Source organism: Hyla sarda, chromosome 1 (genome assembly GCF_029499605.1).
Source record: "Hyla sarda isolate aHylSar1 chromosome 1, aHylSar1.hap1, whole genome shotgun sequence".
NCBI lineage: Eukaryota > Metazoa > Chordata > Amphibia > Anura > Hylidae > Hyla > Hyla sarda.
In genome coordinates this window covers 306,154,840-306,179,388 of record NC_079189.1, presented here as the reverse complement: position 1 = coordinate 306,179,388, position 24,549 = coordinate 306,154,840, and the positions used below count along the sequence as shown (strand labels likewise).

The 24,549-nt window shown below is 41.6% G+C and overlaps 1 protein-coding gene across 3 annotated transcripts in view; it reads left to right on the top strand.

Annotated features, from left to right (window-relative positions):
- The window catches only part of TM6SF2 (transmembrane 6 superfamily member 2), an 86,811-nt gene that overhangs the window by 5,727 nt on the left and 56,535 nt on the right, over positions 1-24,549 (top strand). For 2 of the 3 annotated variants that reach the window (XR_008843554.1, XM_056518208.1), the window contains exons 2-3: positions 19,876-19,979; positions 22,856-22,953. Coding sequence is in view for 2 of the 3 variants with exons in the window: in XM_056518208.1 (XP_056374183.1) it covers positions 19,876-19,979; positions 22,856-22,953 (202 nt within the window). In the remaining variant the exon portion in view is untranslated. Of the gene's footprint in view, positions 1-16,021; positions 16,134-19,875; positions 19,980-22,855; positions 22,954-24,549 lie in introns of those variants that run through there. The other variant, XM_056518209.1, reaches the window with a different exon arrangement.

Genomic DNA, 24,549 nt, shown 5'->3' with positions numbered 1-24,549 from the left:
ATTTTCAAAAATTTTGACCCATCTTAAAGGAGATGTCGGGTGCGGAGTATTCCTATTCCATCCTGCCCGGGCTGCTAAAAAAGAAGAAAACAAACTTTCACTTAACTTCCTACGTTCCCCCGGAGCTCCGCAACAGCTGATTAGTCGGCCGGGCTGTCTACTTCCTTCTTCTCTTAACCCGGGACGTCACACGGCGCTTCAGCCTATCACTGACCAGGACATCACTGTGGCTGGTGATAGGCTGAAGTGCTGTGTGACGTCCCGGGCTAAAGGAAGTAGGAAGCAGACAGCCCGGCCGACCGATCAGCTGTTGAGGAGCTTCAGGGGAACGTAGGAAGGTAAGTGAAGGTTTGTTTTCTCTCTATTTTGCAGCCCTGGCAGGATTGAATAGGAATAGTCCGCACCCGACATCTCCTTTAACCCCTTAAGGACGCAGGACGTAAATGTACGTCCTGGTGCGGTGGCACTTAACGCACCAGGACGTACATTTACGTCCTAAGCATAACCGCGGGCATCGGAGCGATGCCCGTGTCATGCGCGGCTGATCCCGGCTGCTGATCGCAGCCAGGGACCCGCAATAACACTGATCTGTTCTATGTCCTATACATAGAACAGATCAGTATTAGCAATCATGGTATTGCTATGAATAGTCCCCTATGGGGACTATTCAAGTGTAAAAAAAAAAAAGTAAAAAAATTTAAAAGTAAAAGTAAAAAAAAAGTGAAAAATCCCCTCCCCCAATAAAAAAGTAAAACGTCCGTTTTTTCCTATTTTACCCCCAAAAAGCGTAAATTTTTTTATACACATATTTGATATCGCCGCGTGCGTAAATGTCCGAACTATTAAAATAAAATGTTAATGATCCCGTACGGTTAACGGCGTGAACGGAAAAAAAAAAAGTCCAAAATTCCTACTTTTTTAATACATTTTATAAAACAAAAATATGTAAAAAATGTATTAAAAGTTTTTTATATGGAAATGTGGTATCAAAAAAAAGTACAGATCATGGCGCAAAAAATGAGCCCCCATACCGCCGCTTATACGGAAAAATAAAAAAGTTATAGGTCATCAAAATAAAGGGATTATAAACGTACTAATTTGGTTAAAAAGTTTGTGATTTTTTTTAAGCGCAACAATAATATAAAAGTATGTAATAATGGGTATCATTTTAATCGTATTGACCCTCAGAATAAAGAACACACGTCATTTTTACCATAAATTGTACGGCGTGAAAACGAAACCTTCCAAAATTAGCAAAATTGCGTTTTTCGTTTTAATTTCCCCACAAAAATAGTGTTTTTTGGTTGCGTCATACATTTTATGATATAATTAGTTATGTCATTACAAAGGACAACTGGTCGCGCAAAAAACAAGCCCTCATACTAGTCTGTGGATGAAAATATAAAAGAGTTATGATTTTTAGAAGGCGAGGAGGAAAAAATGAAAACGTAAAAATTAAATTGTCTGAGTCCTTAAGGCCAAAATGGGCTGAGTCCTTAAGGGGTTAAAGGGGTACTCCCCTTCTTTTTTTTTTTTTTAAATCAACTGGTGCCAGAAAGTTAAACAGATTTGTAAATTATGCAAAGATGCGATAAGTGGTCTGAAGAAGTACGGAAGTACGATACAGCTGTTACCTCCACGCTGAGGTCCTCGGCGTCCTTGCCATGATAACTGTCTGACACTGCGCCTCCATTCCCTGCTATTCCCGAATAAAGGATATGAAGCTATGACCGTGGTGAGTGCCGTCTTATTATCTCATCTTTGCATTTTGGGATTGTCTGTCTTTCTTATTAGATTGAGCACCACCCGGTTTATCGTTATTCACCTGCCGTGAAACTGCACATCTCCGGACTGTCAGCAGTGCCAGTCTCTTTCTCAATAGATTTGTAAATTACTTCTATTAAAAAATCTTAATCTTTCCAGTACTTTTTAGGGTCTGTATGCTACAGAGAAAATTCTTTTCTTTTTGGAACACAGAGCTCTCTGCTGACATCATGACCACAGTACTCTCTACTGACATCTCTGCCCATTTTAGGAACTGTCCAGAGCAGCATATGTTTGCTATGCTGATTATCTCCTGCTCTGGATAGTTCCTAAAATGGACAGAGATGTCAGCAGAGAGCACTGTGCTCATGATGTCAGCAGAGAGCTCTGTGTTCCAAAAAGAAAACCATTTCCTCTGTAGTATTCAGCAGCTAATAAGTACTGTAAGGATTAAGATTTTTTAATAGAAGTAATTTACAAATCTGTTTAACTTTCTGGCACCAGTTGATTAAAAAAAAAATTGTTTTCCACAGAAGTACCCCTTAAAGGTTAGACACATTTATTATGTCTCATGCCACAAGGGGGTTGTCCAACCTAAAAAGTTATCTTCTATCCACCGGATAGAGTTTAAAGGGGTACTCCACTGGAAAACATTTTTTTTTTTTAAATCAACTGGTGCCAGAAAGTTAAACATATTTGTAAATTACTAAAAGTAAACAAGAAACAACAGTGGCACCGATACCTTAGGCCTCCTAAGACCACGAGATGAAGACGGCGTCCCGCTAGTCTGGAAATCCACCCTGGCAACGGAGGTGCTAGGACAATAAAGACCGTAGTCACCAAATTGTAGTAAATGAAGAAAAAAGGTGTCCTGCACTCACCGCTTCAGTCCAGGTAATCCTGCTCCCATCTCGGGTCACGACTCGAACACGGAGGACATGGGTAGTGGAGCGCTCAGAGGCGACTGCCGGCGGTTTCACGCATAGGAATGCGCTTCATCCGGCCTCGTTAACGTCATCGCGCTGTGCGAATTATAAAGGTGCAGCTGGTGAGTCACATGATTCCAGGTGAACTCTCACCCCGTGTTGCATTAAGAAGTGAACGGAACAAAAACCACATAAGGAAGCAAAAAGCAAGTTAGGTAAGTACATCAATACTAATAGACCTAGAACTGCCCTGAAAAAAGAGAAATTTATAAAAAAGGGGAAAAATCTAGTTTATCATTTAACCCTAACGGCCCCTGCGCGTCAAGGCGCAATATCCATCGCGCCTCAGCACGCAGGAGCAGGCGGCGTCTATCTCCTCCAGAAGGGTGACAAGGGATTGTTTCAAGACCTCCAAATTTTAACGTGGTGCAATTTCCACCATGTATAGATTGCATATGCTGAACAAATCTTGGGGATCCGCCTCCTTTTCGAACTGAGTACATATGCTCACGTACTCGGGCCCGGAGTTGTCTCTCGGTTTTTCCAATATAAAAGAATTGGCAACTACAAAATAAAAAATATACAACAAAGGTGCTCCGGCAGGTGATGAGGTGTTTTATTTCAAAAACATAACTCCCTAATTTAATAGAAATCGCATTAATGTTATGAGGACATTGAGGACAGAAACCGCACTTCTTATTCCCTTTCGGGGCTATACCAGACAACCAAGTCTCCTTGGGATGTGCTTCTCTATTCAACTTCTGACCCTTCAATAAATCAGCGATCGTCTTGTTTTTTCTGAAGGTCACTATAGGTCTATTCTGGGCTGTATTCACAATATCCGGATTTGCCATGAGTAGATGCCAGTTCTTGGTGATGGCAGATTTAATGACATGATTCAAAGGGCTGTTTTTAAAAGCAAACATGAATCTTGAATTCTGTTCAGTAGTAGACTGAAAATCTTTTTTCTTATTTTTTGAATCTATAAGTAAGTCCTCTCTGTTTTTAGTTGCAGCTCTCCTGTAGGCTCGTGCCAATACTTCATTAGGATACTGACGCTGTCTAAAGCGTGTAAGTAAGTGTCCTGCTTGTTCCTCATAATCAGACTGCTTGCTATTATTTCTTTTTAGACGTAGAAGCTGGCTATACGGAATAGAATTTTTAGTTTCAATAGGGTGGGAGCTCTTATAGTGTAAAAGAGCATTTCTTGCCACTTCTTTCCTATAGCCTCGTGCCAGAAGCTGGTTATTCTCCACGTATAATTTAAGATCCAAAAATTCGAGGCTATCTCCCCCAAAAACACTCGGAAAAACCATGTTCATGGCATTGACATTAAGATAGGCTACAAAATCCTCAAACACACTGGGGGGCCCATCCCACACCACCAGGATATCATCCATATACCTCCAAAATGCCCGAATGTACCTAGAAAATAGATTGGAGGTACTGAAAACATACTCCTGTTCAAACGCGGCTAAAAACAGATTCGCGTATGAACAGGAGGTGGGACTCCCCATTGCGGTTCCGACTTTCTGTCGGAACATTGATTGTCGAATTGAAAAGTATTGTTGTTAAGAATAAACATGAGGGCATCACAGATAAATTGTACAAAACCGTGTGACTTGTCAGTCCTACTCAGGATGTTTTGAATGGCTTGCACACCCGCATTGTGGGGAATGCGGGTGTACAGCGCCTCGACATCTATAGATGCCAGAGAGAAAGAGGGTTCCCAATTAAAGTCGTGAATAAACCTTAGTACGTCTCCTGTATCTTTAAGATACGTTGGAATGGAGATAAGGAGGGGTCTAAGGGCCCAATCTACATATTTAGATAAGTACTCGGTCACCGAACCCACCCCCGCTACAATAGGTCGCCCAGGGGGGTGGGTGCGGGACTTATGTACTTTGGGCAACAAATACCAATTGGGGTCACTGGGGGCCACAGGTATAAGACGTTCTGCTAATTTTAAATCCAACACTCCAACCTCTACATAGTGGCGGAGGAACGATCTCAACTTCTCTTTAATACGGCCCGTAGGATTCTCTGACAACTTTTCATAGGTATCTACCACAGACAATTGACGCTGAGCCTCTTGGTTATAGTCAGCTCTAGACCAAACAACAATACTGCCTCCCTTATCTGCTCTTGAGGTGACAAGATCCTCTCTCTTAGCTAACCAACTCAGACCTTCAAATTCATCGTTAGATAAGTTACTCAGTGGATGGGGATAAATGAGTGCCTTCATGTCATTTTTTACTGCCTTCATGAACAAATCAATAGGACCACCCGGTGCTAAGGGAGGGTTGAATGTGGAGGGGACCCCCCCTAAAAAAGGGGGGGAGTCTCCTCCACACCGAACCTGAGTGGTATCATCTGACGCTAAGTCAACTAACATATTCGTAAACTCCATGTCATTAGCATCAAAACCCTTAACAGGGATAAAGCCTAAAGGACCTATATGGCAAGGTGTATTGCAATCAATTGATACAGGAGGTTTTTTTATGGAGCTGGAAAAAAACTTATTGAGGTTAATTTTACGGACAGCCCTAAACAAATCAACTTCAAAGGAAACAAAATCAAAACCTTCAACTAATCCAAAATTGAGACCTTTAGACAAAGCAGTCAGAGTACTCTGGGGGAGGACAACATCTGTCAGGTTCTCCACCAGAGTCTCACCTGCTAATCTCTCCAAGTGACCTCCTTGCGTTTCTGTGCCCACTTTCCTCTGAACGTGCCTCTTTCTGCCCCCCCCCAGCTTCTGGCACGAGGCTATAGGAAAGAAGTGGCAAGAAATGCTCTTTTACACTATAAGAGCTCCCACCCTATTGAAACTAAAAATTCTATTCCGTATAGCCAGCTTCTACGTCTAAAAAGAAATAATAGCAAGCAGTCTGATTATGAGGAACAAGCAGGACACTTACTTACACGCTTTAGACAGCGTCAGTATCCTAATGAAGTATTGGCACGAGCCTACAGGAGAGCTGCAACTAAAAACAGAGAGGACTTACTTATAGATTCAAAAAATAAGAAAAAAGATTTTCAGTCTACTACTGAACAGAATTCAAGATTCATGTTTGCTTTTAAAAACAGCCCTTTGAATCATGTCATTAAATCTGCCATCACCAAGAACTGGCATCTACTCATGGCAGATCCGGATATTGTGAATACAGCCCAGAATAGACCTATAGTGACCTTCAGAAAAAACAAGACGATCGCTGATTTATTGAAGGGTCAGAAGTTGAATAGAGAAGCACATCCCAAGGAGACTTGGTTGTCTGGTATAGCCCCGAAAGGGAATAAGAAGTGCGGTTTCTGTCCTCAATGCCCTCATAACATTAATGCGATTTCTATTAAATTAGGGAGTTATGTTTTTGAAATAAAACACCTCATCACCTGCCGGAGCACCTTTGTTGTATATTTTTTATTTTGTAGTTGCCAATTCTTTTATATTGGAAAAACCGAGAGACAACTCCGGGCCCGAGTACGTGAGCATATGTACTCAGTTCGAAAAGGAGGCGGATCCCCAAGATTTGTTCAGCATATGCAATCTATACATGGTGGAAATTGCACCACGTTAAAATTTGGAGGTCTTGAAACAATCCCTTGTCACCCTTCTGGAGGAGATAGACGCCGCCTGCTCCTGCGTGCTGAGGCGCGATGGATATTGCGCCTTGACGCGCAGGGGCCGTTAGGGTTAAATGATAAACTAGATTTTTCCCCTTTTTTATAAATTTCTCTTTTTTCAGGGCAGTTCTAGGTCTATTAGTATTGATGTACTTACCTAACTTGCTTTTTGCTTCCTTATGTGGTTTTTGTTCCGTTCACTTCTTAATGCAACACGGGGTGAGAGTTCACCTGGAATCATGTGACTCACCAGCTGCACCTTTATAATTCGCACAGCGCGATGACGTTAACGAGGCCGGATGAAGCGCATTCCTATGCGTGAAACCGCCGGCAGTCGCCTCTGAGCGCTCCACTACCCATGTCCTCCGTGTTCGAGTCGTGACCCGAGATGGGAGCAGGATTACCTGGACTGAAGCGGTGAGTGCAGGACACCTTTTTTCTTCATTTACTAATATTTGTAAATTACTTCTATTAAAAAATCTTAATCCTTCAAGTACTTGTTAACTGCTATTTGCTCCACAGAAAGTTATTTTCTTTTTGAATTTCCTTTCTGCCTGACCACAGTGCTCTCTGCTGACACCTTTGTCCATTTTAGGAACTGTCCAGAGTCGGAGAAAATCCTCATAGCAAACCTCTCCTGCTCCAGACAGTTCCTAAAATGAACAGAGGTGTCAGCTGAGAGCACTGTGGTCAGACAGAAAGGAAATTCCAAAAGAAAATAACTTCCTGTGGAGCTTATAGCAGCTAATAAGTACTGGAAGGATTAAGATTTTTTAATAAAAGTAATTTACAAATATGTTTAACTTTCTGGCACCAGTTGATTACATTTTATTTTTTTTTCCATTGGAGTACCTCTTTTAATAAACTGATGCATTCTCTATGGGGCTTTCAAACATTGCTGAGCACAGCGCTGTCTGGTGTTGTACACACAAGTCCCCTGATTTCATTCTAGGCACAGTATAGGTTACACGTTTCTTATGGTTTTATTAATAAAACATGACAATTCCCATCACATTCCTGTTAAAGTAGCTGATTCCAGGCAGAAACATCAAGTACTTCAGTTTGTGGAAAATATGTATTATATTGCTTGTAAAAATGTGTTTTAACCAATGCAAATTTTACCTGGGAATCGCTTTATAGGTTTGAGACCCATATCCTTTTAATAATAATAAAAAAATTCTCATAAAGTTTTTACTGCAAAAAAGCAGACTGTATCCACTCTCTGCCATTTAAGGTTAAGTCAACAAGTGGATTAATTTTATCATCCTGGCAATATATATCTGACCTTTGCCTCTCAGGTATTAGATGAATAAAATTGTTCAGCACACTTCATACTGAGCAATGCTAAGAAATACAGCTCTAGTATACAGCACTAGTACAGTTCATGTCTTGATTTTATTTCTTTTAGTATTCTTTAATCTTGTTCAATGTGACATCAGTAGAACAGGTAACATATAGCTAAGGCTCCACTGCCTCATCAATATTCACTCCCTGGCCCGCCCCCTTCCATGACGTGCAAGCCTGCAACTGGTTGTGGTGGTGGTGGGGGGGATGAATGTATTGAGTGCTCTGCTCCTCACTACACCTGGCTCTGATGTCACGGGAGGGGGAGGGCTGGGGAGTGAATATTGATAAGCCAGGGGAGCTGGGCTCCCTGTCTCCCCGTCTCCATTGTGCATTGAAGAACAATGGAATGTAACAGGTAGAACTCGGCCAATACTGCACCAAAAAATGTAAGTGAGCACTCTTTTTACAGCTATTTGTTACAGCTATTTGCCCACACTATAACCCAGTGTATATACGGTTTAGTGCGGGTGAAACAGCTGTCATATTCTCGTTAAACAAATTTTTAAGAGTTATGGTGATGCTTTTTCTAATTCTCCACTTGGCTATCTATAGTATAAAATAATCCTGAAATCTTGCAGATTCCCCTTTGGCTAAGTTGATACTTTATGTTCTGTAGAGATTACTTTTCAGCTGTCTCCTCCTTATCATTACTGGGAGGACCTTTGCACGGGTCACAGAACATGCCTAGCTCGCTCTCCTATAGAGGTCAATAAGATTAGCTTCAATCCATTTATCCATTTTGTGTTTCCAAGGGATTACTGTAAAACATATCTCTAAATGCTGTGCAGAAAGCTCAGGCAATGTGGCTGCTCTTGTAAGAATGTACATATATTGAATTTAAAAATAAATTACTGTTTTAAAATGAGAGAGAAACAAATGAGACAGAAGTAACATGTTTATCATCTATTTTTCAAAAAAAATAAAAAGTGACTTATTCCCTTTAACCCCTTGGTGACATCTGACGTACATGTACTTCTTGCAGTGTAGTAAGGCTATGAAGTGAGTGCTGACTGCATTTGCTTCATAGACTGTGAATGATGGTCTCTATCAGCAGCCAACACTTAGAGTGAATGACCGATATCAGCAATCATGTTGATGTCTGTCATTAACCTCTTAAATGCTGCGACATTTCATTGCATCATTTAGGAGTGGCACCCATTATATCCCCGTGTGTGTGTGGGGGGGGAGCGATTGGTGTTCATAACTGCCAGAGGCCTTTTCAATGCCTCCCTGTTGACCCTGCAGCTACTTGCTCATAGAGGTTGATTTATCAAAACCTGTGTAGAGGAAAAGTGGTGCAGTTGCCCATAGCATTTCACTTCTTTCATTTTCAAGGAGGCCTGTTAAAAATTATAGACTCTGGTTGCTATGGGTAACTGCATCAGTCTTACTCTACACAGGTTTTGATAAATATCCCTCATAGAGTCTGCCAAAGGCTTCTATGCCTGGTTGATCAGTGATCACACTGAGCTATGCAATTGCATAGTAAAGTATTGTAAATCGAATGATTAACCACTTAAGGACCAAGACAATTAAGCCTGTACCCCCCTTAAAGGAAAACTGTCAGCCTGTTCACTCACACTATACCCAATACACTGTGAATAAAAGTGAATTAAAGGGGTACTACACTGGAAATGTTTGTAAACACACGTGGCCTTCAATTCTGGACAAATTTTCTCTCCAAAAGGCCAATGGCGCTCCTTCTCTTCTGAGCATTGTAGTTCACCTGCAGAGCACTTTACATTGACATTTGGGGTATATTCTTACTGAAATTTCCCTTGTGAAAATGAAAAATTTAGGGTAACACCAGCATTTTAGTTACATTTATTTTTTCATTTTCCCATCCGAATTTAACAAAAATTTGTCAAACACCTGTGGGGTGTTAAGGCTCACTATACCCCTTGTTACGTTCCATGAGGGGTGTCGTTTCCAAAATGGGTATTTATTTTTTTGCTTTTATGTCAGAACCGCTGTAAAATCAGCCACCCCAGTGCAAATCAATTTAGGCCTCAAATGTACATAGTACGCTCACTCCTGAGCCTTGTTGTGCGTCCACAGAGCATTTTACGTCCACATATGGGATATTTCCATACTCAGGAGAAATTGCGTTACAAATTTTGGGGGTCTTTTTTTTTCCTTTTACCTCTTGTGAAAATAAAAAGTATGGGGCAACACCAGTATGTTAGTGTAAAAATTTATATTTTTTTACACTAACAGGCTGGTGTAGACTCCAACTTTTCCTTTTTATAAGGGGTAAAAGGAGAAAAAGCCCCCACAATTTGTAACGCAATTGTTCCCAAGTACGGAGATACCCCATATGTGGCACTAAACTGTTTCCTTGAAATACGACAGGGCTCCGAAGTGAGACAGCGCCATGTGCATTTGAGGACTAAATTAGGGATTGCATAGGGATGGACATAGGGGTATTCTACAACAGTGATTTTCAAATATAGTGCCTCCAGCTGTTGCCAAACTCCCAGCATGCCTGGACAGTCAGTGGCTGTTCGGAAATGCTGGGAGTTGTTTTGCAACAGCTGGAGGCTCCGTTTTGGAAACACTGCCGTGCGATACGTTTTTCATTTCAATTGGTGGGGGGGGGGGCAGTGTAAGGGGGGTGTATATGTAGTGTTTTAACCTTTATATGTTAGTGTAGTGTTTTTAGGCTACATTCACATGGGCGGGGGTTTATGGTGAGTTTCCCACTAGAAGTTTGTGCTGCGGTGGAAAATTTGCCGCAGCTAAAACTTGAAGCAGGACACTCAATGTAAACCCGCCCATGTGAATGTACCCTGTACAGTCACATGGAGGGGGGGGGGGCAGACCTCCTGCTGTTGCAAAACTACAACTCCCAGCATGTACTGACAGACCGTGCATGCTGGGAGTTGTACATTGGCAACAGCTGGAGGCACACTGGTTGGAAAACCTTCAGTTAGGTTCTGTTACCTAACTCAGTATTTTTTATCCAGTGTGCCTCCAGCTGTTGCAAAACTACAACTTCCAGCATGTAGTTTTGCAAGTTTAGAGACCACTGTATAGTGGTCTCCAAACTGTAGCCCTCCGGTTGTTGCTAGGCAACAACTCACCGGCTTCTGTAGGATCGCTGCACATCATCGTCGCCCGCCGATGGTAAGTGACCTCTGGCGCCGTTCACCGTTGGGTACCTGTACGCCCTATTTCCTTAAAGGGGTATTCCAGGAAAAACTTTTTTTTATATATCAATTGGCTCCGGAAAGTTAAACAGATTTGTAAATTACTTCTATTAAAAAATCTTAATCCTTCCAATAGTTATTAGCTTCTGAAGTTGAGTTGCTGTTTTCTGTCTAACTGCTTTCTAATGACTCACGTCCCAGGAGCTGTCCAGCTCCTATGGGGATATTCTCCCATCATGCACAGCTCCCGGGATGTGACATCATCATTGAGCAGTTAGACAGAAAACTTCAGAAGCTAATAACTATTGGAAGGATTAAGATTTTTTAATAGAAGTAATTTACAAATCTGTTTAACTTTCCGGAGCCAGTTGATATATATATATATAAAAAAGTTTTTGCCTGGAATACCCCTTTAAGTGATTAATGGTTGTGTGTTGAGCTATTTTGAAGAGACAGCAACAGTAAAGGCTGTGCACTCACTACTTTACATTGTAGCAGAGTGTCATTTATTCAGTGTTGTCAGTTTTGTTGAAAAGATAAAATAATATATTTACAACTTATTTGTACACTTATTTGTGATACTTTAGCTTCTGTAAACCTCCTGAGTGTAAGCCGTTAAGTGGCAATGCATAGAATTGATTTTACTGCTGTAGAACAGGACCCTTCAAACAAACAGACCCAAACACAGACATGTGTCACAATTTAGTATTCCTGGGTATAATTCACATACAGCCTTGGGTTTCACTTGCAGCATACAGTAAAACAGAAACGTAAATGTCCTCCACATCAGGTTCTCCTTACAAACCTAAACTGCTTCTCACTTTTACATGGCAGGTTTAGTATCAAAGAGGGGCATTTACTAAGTGGTTTAATCATTTTTTTCTGACTATTTTTGGCGCAAAATTGTCGCAATTGCGCCTACCCTATTTTTTGTGCGACTTTCTCTAGCAAGAGCTAGAAAGTCAAATTTTTTTCCCCGCTTAATTTACGCAAGTTTTCAGTTTTTACTTGCAGTGGTCGGGAATTTATTAACTGAGACAGTCGCAGTTGCGCAATAAACTGTCGCAACAGCCGTAAAAAATGACTAAATTTACTCCAGCTCCAACATGGAGCAGGAAAAGCTACTGCCGCCCGGGCTCCGACATACTTTCTCCCCGCTACCCTCACTGCGCTACCGGGACACTACAGTGATTTACATCCCCCCCCCCTCTCACCTGCCAGCACCACACAACTTCAATCTGTCTGCTGTTGCAAGACTACAAGTCCCAGCATGCCCTTACAGTGAGGACCCGCTGGGAGTTGTAGTCTTGTAGCAGCGGGAGCTGAGCGGTGCGTGCGGGGGGGGGGGGGGGGGGGGGGGTCAGGAGTAGCGGGGAGGCCGTATGAGGAGCCCGGGCGGCTGCACTGTAATCTCAGCCCGGGCTCTTGCCCTGAGAGCCAAAGGCTTTGGCTGTCAGGGCATGCTGGGTGTTGTAGTTTTGCAACAGCTGGAGGGCCACAGTTTGCAGACCACTGGTGTGTGGTCTGTAAACTGTAGTCCTCCAGCTGTTGCAAAACTAAACAGCTGAAGGGGACCGGTGAAGACGTTCACTTACCCTTCCGAGGCTCCAGCGCCGATCGTTGACGGAGATCGTCGGGCGGCACTGTCGCGCGGCAGTGTCGTGCAGCGCTGGATCCTACGGAAGCCGGTAAGTTGCCCAAGCTTCCCAACCAGGGTGCCTCCAGATGTTGCAAGACTACAACTCCCGGCATGCCTGGACACCCTTTGGCTGTCCAGGCATGCTGGGAGTTGTAGTTTTGCAACATCTGGAGGCACCCTGGTTGGGAAACACTGTTTTAGGCCAGTGTTTCCCAACCAGGGTGCCTCCAGATGTTGCAAGACTACAACTCCCAGCATGCCTAGACAGCCTTCGACTTTCCAGGCATGCTGGAAGTTGTAGTTTTGCAACATCTGGAGGCACCCTGGTTGGGAAACACTGGCCTAACACAGTGTTTCCCAACCAGGGTGCCTCCAGATGTTGCAAGACTACAACTCCCAGCATGCCTAGACAGCCTTTGACTGTCCAGGCATGCTGGGAGTTGTAGTTTTGCAACATCTGGAGGCACCCTGGTTGGGAAACACTGGCCTAACACAGTGTTTCACAACCAGGGTGCCTCCAGATGTTGCAAAACTACAAGTCTCAGGTTGGGAAACACTGTGCCCGGCCTCCGCCCCACCTTACTGTAAGGGCATGCTGGGAGTTGTAGTCCTGCAGCTGGGGGCAGGGGACAAGCTTGTCACTTGCCCACACATCTCCTGCACCACACAACTACAACTCCCAGCATGTCCTTACTGTAAGGGCATGCTGGCAGTTGTAGACGTGCGGGGCGGGAGATGTGTGAGCAGGTGATAATAAATGTACTAACCCATTTTTTTTTCTCATTTCAGATCCGTGTATCCTATGGACTCCTTCGGATTCGGTGGACTACTTCGATGACCAGCGTTTTTCTTTGTTTGATTTTAATAAAATGGATAACGAGGGCTTGTGGGGGAGTTTTTTTTGTAATGAAAAATGTTTAAAACCTGTTGTGTTTTTTATCTTACTTTACTAGACAGGCTTAGTAGTGGAAGCTGTCTTATAGACGGAGTCCATTGCTAAGCAGGGCTTAGCGTTAGCAACAAAAACAGCTAGCGCTAACCCCCTATTATTACCCCGGTACCCAATGCCACAGGGGTGCCGGGAAGAGCCAGTACCAACAGGCCTGGAGCGTAAAAAAATGGTGCTCCTGGGCCTAGGCGGTAACAGGCTGGCGTTATTTAGGCTGGAGAGGGCCAGTAACAATGGTCCTCGCCCACCCTGGTAACGTCAGGCTGTTACTGTTTGGTTGGTATTTGGCTGAGAATGAAAATAGGGGGGACCCTATGCGTTTTTTTTTTTAAATAAATTATTAAATATTTTTAAAAAACACATAGGGTCCCCCCTATTTTTATTCTCAGCCAAATACCAATCAAACAGTAACAGCCTGACGTTACCAGGGTGGGCGAGGACCATTGTTACTGGCCCTCCCCAGCCTAAATAATGCCAGCCTGTTACCGCCTAGGCCCAGGAGCGCCATTTTTGACGCTCCGGGACTGTTGGTACCGGCTCTTCCCGGCACCCCTGTGGTGTTGGATACCGGGGTAATAATTGGGGGTTAGCGCTAGCTGTTTTTGTGGTTAACTCTAAGCCCGGCTTAGTAATGGACTCCGTCTATAAGACAGCTTCCACTACTAAGCCTGCCTAGTAAAGTAAAAAAAAGACAAACACAACAGGTTTAAAAAAAAATTTATTACAAAAAAACACTCCCCCACAAGCCCTCGTTAACCATTTTATTAACATCAAGGAAAGAAAAACGCTGCTCGTCAAAGTAGTCCACCGAATCCCAAGGAGTCCACAGGATACACGGATCTGTAGAAGAAGTAACCAAAAAAAAAAAAAAGTGTAAGTACATTTAGGGAGAAAAAAACTGTGTTAAAAACATGTAATAAACACACACACTAAACGCCGTTTACCACTATTCTGAGCCATGACTACAATTTAGTTATTGAATTATTTAGATGTGGTGAAAAAGCTAAAAAAAAAACTATTCAGACAGCAGGAAAAAGGAACAGAATTTTTTTTCTACTACATTAAGTAAATTTCCCACTTTTGCCTATGTGTGCCAAATTTATTAATGCCGTGCAACAATTTAGTAAATTTGTCGCACAGTCAAAAATGAAGTAGAAAAAAACAGGGTAAAAACCAGACTACATAGTAAAAGATTAGTAAATGCCCCTCAAAGTCTTTTTGATGCAGTGTAGCAGTATCCGATGTAGCCCAGACAAGCTGATTTTGCTTCAGACCAGCTTCTTTCTGCTGCACTCTGGCTGTGCTTACACACCTGTGAGATCAGGTTCAGAACTGCAACAACACATACCACAGAGCAGGAGTATGGGAGAGACTTTATGCGAGAGCCTTCAGTCACTCCTCTAAACCTATTCCCAAAGTCCAGTCTTATGTCACTGTGCCAAGACGCCTCAGTGATACATGCATCCCATCCATCATTTTACCAGCTGCTTGCTTACACTGTTTACTGTGAAGGAGCAGGGACTTCTGTTGGATGCAGTAAACATACTGGCCGGCATTTATCATTGTAGGTGTAAGTGAAGCATTTTTCTACACCTTTTTTTGTGTGCGCTGTGTAGGTGCACCAAATGTATTAAATGGTCACAGAGTAGTTGATTAATTTTGTGCAGGTCACATTTTCTGAAATTTCTCTCTTGACATACACCAAAAAGCTAAGCTAAGTCTGGGCTGGTGTAGTTTAGAGACTTTTCAGTTGCTTTGCGCCTTCATAAAACCCTTCCAGATCATGTGTATTGCCAAAATCAGTGGATTGCAACTCAAAATCAGCAGAAATGTGTAAACTAAAAGGCGCAAAAAAGGTGCAAATAAACCCTGCTTGCGCCTCTTTTGCACCTTTTTATAGACACAAAAAACTGTCTAAAGACAATGATAAATGTCGGCCTCTCACTCTATGCTCCTGTCTTTAGATATGCGCAGACCAGTGTTTTTCTCTGTGGCATCAAGTGACTATTTAGTGGTTACTAGGGTGCTGCAGAGGAGAATGCCAGTCTGGGCTTAGCAAATGAGTATTTTTTTTACAGAAAACATCCTACCACTTAGCGGCTGAGTGGCCAGACATAGTTTCAAATCTGCTTAATTTAACACCCAACAGGATTTTGCTTGAAGTGTATGTTCACACTACGGATTATGAACGGAATCTCCGCTCGCAAAATTCCGCGAGCGGAGATTCCATTCTGGCGGCCGCCGCAATACTTTGGCGGTAGGACCGCGCGGCACTGCGCCATCACCATTGACAGCCATACAGTGTTCGTGGACTTCCGCGCAAAGAATGAACATGTTCTTTCTTTGCGCGGAACAATTTCAGCAGCGGAAATTCCGCAGTGTGAACAGGTCTCATGGAAACCCATTCACACTGATGTTTATGTTCACTGCAAGTAATTCCGTTTGCGGAATTCCACTCAAGGAATTCTGCAGGAATTACGTAGTGTGAACATACCCGAAGGCTGATCTTAGTATATCCCCCCCTGCAATGTCAGTTAAATTTACCGGAATGCGTTCTAATTCTTTTCTTTCACGGCCAGGATTAACTTTTGCATCAGTTTGTGCTATAGTAGCCCTTCTGTGGGTTTGGACCAGTGGCTAGCCTTCACTCACCAGACACATCTATGAGTCCTGGGAAACAATTGATCCTATCAGCAGCTCACTTCCTTTTTTTGTACTTCATTGGACTACTTATGGTGAGCATTAACCACTGTGTGTTGGTCACTGGAATGATGTAGTGGGTGATGATGAGGGAAGTAGTCATGTAGATGAGTGGTGTTACCCAAAGTCCGGTGTAGCACAACCTTTTTTCCAATAAGCTGTTTCCTTACACAAAGCCTGGGAATGAGACTTCTTACACCCAGGGTTTTGTGAAATAACTTTAACTTTATTTAAATCCTGATGCAGTTCAGTACAATACATATGCTTGAATGTTACTTGTTACATTGCAGTTGTAAATACTCGAGACTCAGGACAAACAGAATCTTGTCACTGTCCCTTTAAGATAATGTGACTTTTGCATGCTATACTTTTTAGCAGAAATAGGACTGGTGTTTTTGCACTTCAACTTGAATGTGCTAATTCAAATGTAGACAGGTGTAGACTTTTCTCTGATGCACTAGCTCAATGTCCTAATTACTTGATCTGTAGGGGGTTGAGTGAACCTTGGCAAAAGAGACTGTAGAATGCCACTCCACTAACTTCTGTGGCAGACTGTGAGGCTTCTAAAAAATATAAGAAGCAATCTAATTGATTGCTTTGGACATCTGCACCACCACTCTTCCACTACACAGGTTTTGATAAATCTTCCCCAAGGTCCTTGTGCATCCTAAATTAGTGAACCCCTTAAAGTAGAATACTAAAGAGCTGATCAATCCTTGCACCAGGACTTGGGTTAGGTACAGTTTTAATTTGCTTAAAAAACAGGGCTTCTAACAATTTGACCTACTAGTTGGAGGCATGCCTGACATTAGCAATACCTAGGTTACAGACTTGTTGTTCCCTCAGCAATGTGAAGTGTGACAGGAATTGGCAAATGAACATTTGCTCCATGCTACGACTAGGGCAAATCTGAAATGGCAAGTGTCATGCGGTAATAACTCAATTATGAATTATGGTCATAATATTAATTATTAAAAATTATGAAAATTATAAAAAATATCAAAATTATGACCTGTTGAATTGTAGACTAAGCCAATCAATACAATTCACATCTGAGTACGACTATTTCCTCAGGTATCAACAAGTTCTTTATATGACGGGACGACATTAACCCTTAAGGATGTAGTTTTGCAATATACAATAATACACAGGTATTATAAAAGTATGTAGATTTATTGGTTATAAGGTTATAAACATAAATGAGTAATAAACGAAATGCAAATGAATATCAATTAGATATATTAGTAAACATTACAAGCTTGTTAATTGACTACATATAGTAGAACAATACATGTGAGTAGTGAGTAACTTGTTACAATAAAACAAAAGCTACTAGGTTAGGATATCATACAATAAAAAGGTTACATATCACTCTATCCATAGGAAACTCATGATACCAAGATGGGCAATATCTAATTATAGACATATCAATATGGAATGCTAAATACACTCCCCACCCCCTTCTAACCAACTACATATCACATGATTCCAAGAATGGGAAAATTAATCTAAGGATATAAACATGGAAGAAATTTAATATACTTCCTCCCCATTCTGGACTATTTTCTATACATGATCTTGGTAAGACATTAAGACAAATAGCAGAGTTTTATGATCTTGCTAGACTATATTTTAGGAGAAACAACTTGAAGCAAGTTTCCTGTGTGAGAAATATACTTATAACACTTAGTTTGGCGAGTAGGAATTCTATCAATATGTCTAAGCAATTATTTCATGCTTTGATAGATTGTGAGTCTTCATTCTTCTGCAGGTAGAATAAAGTCTCACAATATCCTAAAACTATAATCTCAATATGGAGATAATTTTTTTTTTAAAATTAATTCGCCAATCTAAATGGTATAATTCCATCCACATTATCCAAATTGGTCTTAATTAAATGGAATACCATTTTTTGTGTCTCTTACCAAGTCTATGTAAGAACCTCACTTCTGGTCCTAGGTAAATTGAACAGTCCATCTCATTGTCATGGATAGCCATTGGTCTGGTACCATGTGATCAGTCCATCTTGCTGGGATCTCACATGGCTTTTTCACCTTGTTTGACCTCTTTCCTGTGTCTTTGTGTGTTCTCTCCAGACAGTCCCTAACATCTGGTTTACCAGACTTTTTAATTAGTTAGACACACCTCCCTAAATTTGAATTCCACAATGAATGTAGGCTGGGTGTGTACATATGGTAATGAATATGACATCACTATAATACCCAGAATGCATTGAACATATCACCAACAATGCCTTTCCTGTCAGTGTAATGTTAACTACCCATACGCTAGGGGGTTCTATTGCATAAACAATTAGCATCATTACCATTAAGGGTTAAAGGGGTACTCCGGTGAAAACCTTTTTTCTTTTAAATCAACTGGTGGCAGAAAGTTAAACATATTTGTAAATTACTTCTATTAAAAAAATCTTAATCCTTCCAGTACTTATTAGCTGCTGAATGCTACAGAGGAAATTCCTTTCTTTTTGGAACACTGATGACATCACGAGCACAGTGCTCTCTGCTGACATCTCTGTCCATTTTAGCAACCGTGCATAGCAGAAGTATGCTAAGGGCAGCATGGTGGCTCAGTGGTTAGCACTGCTGCCTTGCAGTGCTGTGGACTTGGGTTCAAATCCCACTAAGGACAATGATAAATAAAGTGTTATTATTATTATAATAACGTCAGCAGAGAGAACTGTGCTCGTGATGTCATCAGAGAGCATTCCAAAAAGAAAAGAATTTCCTCTGTAGTATTCAGCAGCTAATAAGTACAGGAAGGTTTAAGATTTTTTAATAGAAGTAATTTACAAATATGTTTAACTTTCTGCCACCAGTTGATTTAAAAAAAAAAAAAAAGGTTTTCACTGGAGTACCCCTTTAACTGTCAATAGCTGGTCTTAAACACACATTCCACACTTGACGTATGGAGCACTATAAGTTCAGGGATTATTTCTGACATGTATAAGTAATCAAAACATGGTTTCTCCAGACATAGAGTCACCAACTAGACATTTTCAACACTATCAAATTCATGGGAAAGATATTAGTACAACGGATGATTCTCTAACACAGATGTGTGAATATCTAGAGAATTTAATTACCTCCCTTATCTGTCTTATCTAAACAGCCATAAATATCTAAAGAGACAACAAGTATTCTGCTACCAGACTGGCACTTGAATAGAAGAGCTTTAGAATACACTGTTGTGGTCTATTTAGAACATACAACAAAATGGCCGACATCATGCTATTATGCTGTGAAACATAGTGATTCATTTTTGGGGCCTACAATAAGTATGACAGAATAACAAGCTCTCCCTCCCCAGGCTAGGGGGATCATTTGGACAACTCCTGCATTAATTTGCTAGGAGTCCTACATGTGATTAGATTCTGGCTTCAGTTGTACAGAAATGCAGTGCAATGTAAGATAACATTTAGCATGAATTACCTCTCTGCACGCTAGAAAACTATGCATGTAATTACAGAAAAATAGAAACAAAACACAGTTACATGTGTGTCTCTTCCTCCTGCTGAAATGCATCACCAAGAACTGTTGTTCCTGTCATCCCTTCACTAAGCTGACAGCCAGTCTGCCCTGTGCAGCATGTCGGTGTGAGACTGTTGAAATGAATGGGGTTCAGTAGTTGATGCCTATGGATAGCATGCATTGCTTTCTATATTTTACTGCAATTCTATTTAACTTTTTGATTCACTTTAACTAATTTTTTTTGAAAGCTGAAAGAATTTTGTCTGATTTTTTTCTTTTCTTGTTTCAGCCCACTTGTTATAGCTGGCATCGGAGTGTTTGTGCTGCTGTCTTTGTTTGTTGTGTTATTTTACTTTGCACAAGAAAACTCACACAAAGATCCTTTATTTTATGGTAAGTAGAGCACTAGCTTTAGTTTCTTTTAAAAAGAAGCTGACAGCATGTTCACCTGCATTAAACCCAATATACTAGGTTATAGTGCAGGTGAACAGCTTTAAAAAGAGGGGTTACGTACATTAATTGCTGTAGTGGTTGTAGAGTTATGGACGTTTATTCACCCATTCCAATTGCACTGCCATGCTTGAAGGAGATGGGGAGCCGGCTGCCTTCTCTATATAAACCACCCGGCACATGCCCTTGATGAATACTTCACTAGCCTGCCGGGGGTGAGCTCTCTGCTCTCTAAACAGAGCACAGATGATGCTGCCTTGCCGGTGTAGTGAGGCAGGGACACCTGTGCTCTGATCAGAGAGCAGAGTGCTCACCCCTGGCAAGCTCTAGCATTCTAGTGAAGAGTGAAGACATTTGCATATACATCATGGGGGCGGGCCAGATGGTAAATATAGAGGAGGCAGGGAAGCTGGGCAAGCCGGCTCCCTGCCTCCATTGCTCACAGCAGCGCAATAGATATAAGTCATGAGAGTTTGATAAATCTGGACCAGTATGTACACATGCATGAGAGGATATATATTTAATCTTCCTGGCCAAAAGGTATCCCCTCTGTCTAGACATCTTGTGGGATCACTCATCCTTTTTACAGTTGTATTATAAATGGGCACTGTCATTAGCCCCATAAAGACTCAGCCCATTATGTTTTAGTTTTTTCCTCCTTGCCTTCTAAAAATCATAACTCTTTTATATTTCCATCCACAGACTAGTATGACGGCTTGTTTATTGCGCGATCAGTTGTCCTTTGTAATGACATCACTCATTTTACCATAAATTGTATGACACTTTACAGTAAAATAGACCTGTTTTCTTTATTCTGTGGGCCAATATGATTAAAATGATACCCATGATTACATACTTTTCTATTATTATGCCGCTTAAAAAAATGACAAACTTTTTAACCAAATTAGTGTGTTTAAAATCCCTCTATTTTGCTGACCCATAACTTTTTCATTTTTCTGTATAAGCGGCGGTATGAGGGCTCTTTTTTTGTACCGTGATCTGTAATTTTTTTTGATACCACATTTGCATATATAAAACTTTTAATCCATTTTTTTAAATAGATTTTATTTGGAATAAAATGTTATTAAAAAAAGCAGCAATTTTTGACTTTTTATTTATTTTTATTTTTTTACGGTCACGCAGTTCACCGTACAGGGTACAGGATAATTAACATTATATTTTAATAGTTTGGATATTTACGCATGCGGCGATACAAAATATGTTTATAAAAAAAAAAAATGTTTACACTTTTTGGGGGTAAAATGGAGAAAACGGACAATTTACATTTTTATTGGGGAAGGGGATTTTTCAAAATTTTTTTACTTATTTTTTGGCTTTTTTTTCTTTTCTTTTTACACTTTAATAGTCCCCATAGGGGACTATTTATAGCAATCATTCAATTGCTAATACTGTTCAGTGCTATGCATAGGGCATAGCACTGATCACTATTATCGGTGATCTTCTGGTCTGGTCTGCTCGATCTCAGACCAGAGCAGAAGACCCATGGAAGGCAGCAGAGGCAGGGGAGGGGACCTCCGTCTGCCGTTCTGGATGATTAGATCTCCACGGCAGCGCTGTGGGCGATGCGATCATCAGATTTAGTGACCGCAGCGCTGCAGATGCCGTTATCTGTATTGATCACGGCATCTGAGGGGTTAATGGTGAACATCAATGCGATCGCGGATGTCAGCCGTTACCGGCGGGTCCCTGGCTGCTATTAGCAGCCGGGACCTGCCGCGCTAGACCTGAGCATTGTTCCAATGCTCGTGGTCATTTACATCCTGCGTCGTTAAGGGGTTAAAAATTTCTTTTGCATATGATACAGCAGGTAAAATAAATACGATTTGTGATTTACTCATTGTAAAAAAATTTCTTTTTATGTCACTTTCATGGCCTTAAAATCTGGCACCTTTTGGTCCAGAATGCATTCCGTCTGCTCAAAAGCACAGACTTTGGTCTCCTGGCAGGAGACCAAACTCAGGAAGTGCAGTCTGGCCATAGGCAGTGAATAGCACTTGCTCTCCCTGTTTCATACACAGGCACAAAGCGAGTGCTGTTCACTGCCTATGGCCAGACTGCACTTCCTGAGTTTTTTTCTCCGGCCAGAGTTCAAAGTCTGTGCTTTTCAGCAGACGGAGCGTGGTCTGGACCGGAAGGGAGACCCCTAGTGGCCAGATTTAAAAGGCCATGAAAGTGACATTATTTCTTTTACAGGTAAATTACAAATCCTATTTTTTTTACCTGCTCTTTCATATGCAAAAAATAATTTTAATGACAGTGCCCAAAGGTTACTCCACAGCACCTCATCTAAAGTGAGGATATTTATTGTAAACAGTATGGTAAGAATCAGTGACCTCTGTAATGTTTGCTCCACACAGAGCAGAGCTAACCCAACTGTGACAGAAAAGCTGAAGTCAAAACAATATACACCATTACTTTGAGTGGAAACAAATTATTGACAAGACGGAGCACTTCTCACTGGTGTTCAGTGGTCCCTGTGACAGCTGCATATTTTGGACAGGGCATTAGCAGTTTACCAGTAGCCTCAGGAAATCTATAAAAACTGTCCATCTGGATGGATCTTTTATTCTACACTGTAATCTACTAGCAGGCACTGATGTGGGAAGGTTTGTTCCTACTCATTTTTCTTTATATGGGTTTAATGTGCCTTAAAATACTCTATATTTCATTTGATGTTGAATGTAGGAAAATATTTAATTTGTTTAATGTCTATGTCCTCTTGCTAGTCTATTAAATATTGCCATGCCACTTACCTATTTATTAAAGTTTATTTCCTTCTTTTTTCCAAACATATTTAGTTTTTGCAATATTCTCCTTCACAAGTGTCATCGACTTAATAATATGGATAGAAGAAGATGGCTACATCAGCGGATTTATGGAGTTCTACATGAAAGAGGTGAGCATTACAGTCAAGTGCAGTCACTGCAGATGTGCCAGGCTCTCCAGTGGTTCTACAAGTATGGTTAATGAACTTCTAGCAGAATTGTTTCTAAGAAATGGCCACCTGCTTGGAGCTGTTGCCAATTTCAGCAAGAAACATATTGACTTTCAGCCTGAGCACTTTGCATTTTATTTTGAGAAAAAATAACTGCAAGGATTGAAAACCTACTATTTGTACCCTAAGAATAAGTAAAATAAGAAATTAGCGGATCTACATCTTGGCACAAAATTGTTTTGTTGCTAAATGATTGATTCTGACTAATGTAAATGTGTTCCATTCATAACATGATTAAAAGCATTGGGACCCACCTGAGGGTCTGAATGCAATTCACCAGTCCCAAAAATTGGTCTTTGTGTGGTCCCTAAGCAATATTTTGGATATGTTGAACTTAAAGGGGTACTCCGTCTCTAAACATCTTATCCCCTATCCAAAGGACCCCCGGAATCTCGGCTGCAGCACCCTCCTCAACGGCTTCCGGCAACGCTGGAGGCTTCGGATCCCGACCTCGCGAGCGAAAGAGCGTGACGTCACCATGGGACTTCATGCCCCTCCCCTCAATGCAAGTCTATGGCCGTCAATCCCCCTCCCATAGGCTTGCATTGAGGGGACGGAGCGTGATGTGAAACGGAGGCGGAGCCGTGATGTCACTATGCTCCGTCCCCCTGATCGACAGTAATCAGACCCGGAGAGAACATGCTCCGGGGACTGATTTTATCCGGGTGCGGCCTGCAAGATCACGGGGGTCCCCAGCGGCAGGACCCCCGCAATCAGGCATCTTGTCCCCTATCCTTTGGATTATCCTTTGGATAGGGGATAAGATGTCTAAGCGCCAGAGAACCCCTTTAACGTTTACAGTCCTTCAAAAAAGCTGTGTTGGAACTGTTTCAGTAGGAACCCTTACTATGGGAGAGATGCTAACTGACCAAGCTTTAACCTCATAAGGACCAGGATAAGTAACATTTTTACTATTATATTATTTTTATTTTTTTACCACCTCACATTTTAAATGGCATAACTGCTTTACTAGTAAAAAAGAAAACTAAAAAAGTATAGGGTTTTTATTTTTCATTTTTTTAAAGAGCTGTGCGGCTAATTTTTTGCACCATGATATGTACACTGCCCAAAAAAATTAAGGGGACACAAAGATAACACATTCTAGATCTGAATGAATGAACTAATCGTATGAAATACCGTATATCCCGGCGTATAAGACGACTTTTTAACCCCTAATTTTATTCTGAAAAGTCGGGGGTCGTCTTATACGCCGGGTATTGGGGTCCGGCATAGGAATACTTATGATTATCTGCCCGGGCCATCTCCTGTGTGCAGAGCATGTACAAACTAATAACTGTATACTTAAGAACCAGGGTGCCTCCAGCTGTTGTGAAACTACAACTCCCAGCATGCCCGGATCGGCAAAGGCTGTCCGGGCATGCTGGTAGTTGTAGTTTCACAACAGCTGGAGGCACCCTGGTTTTTAGTATACATGAATTCGTTTTTACATGCTCTGGCCGGCCCCTGCCTGCAGCCGCACACAGGAGCCGACCCGGG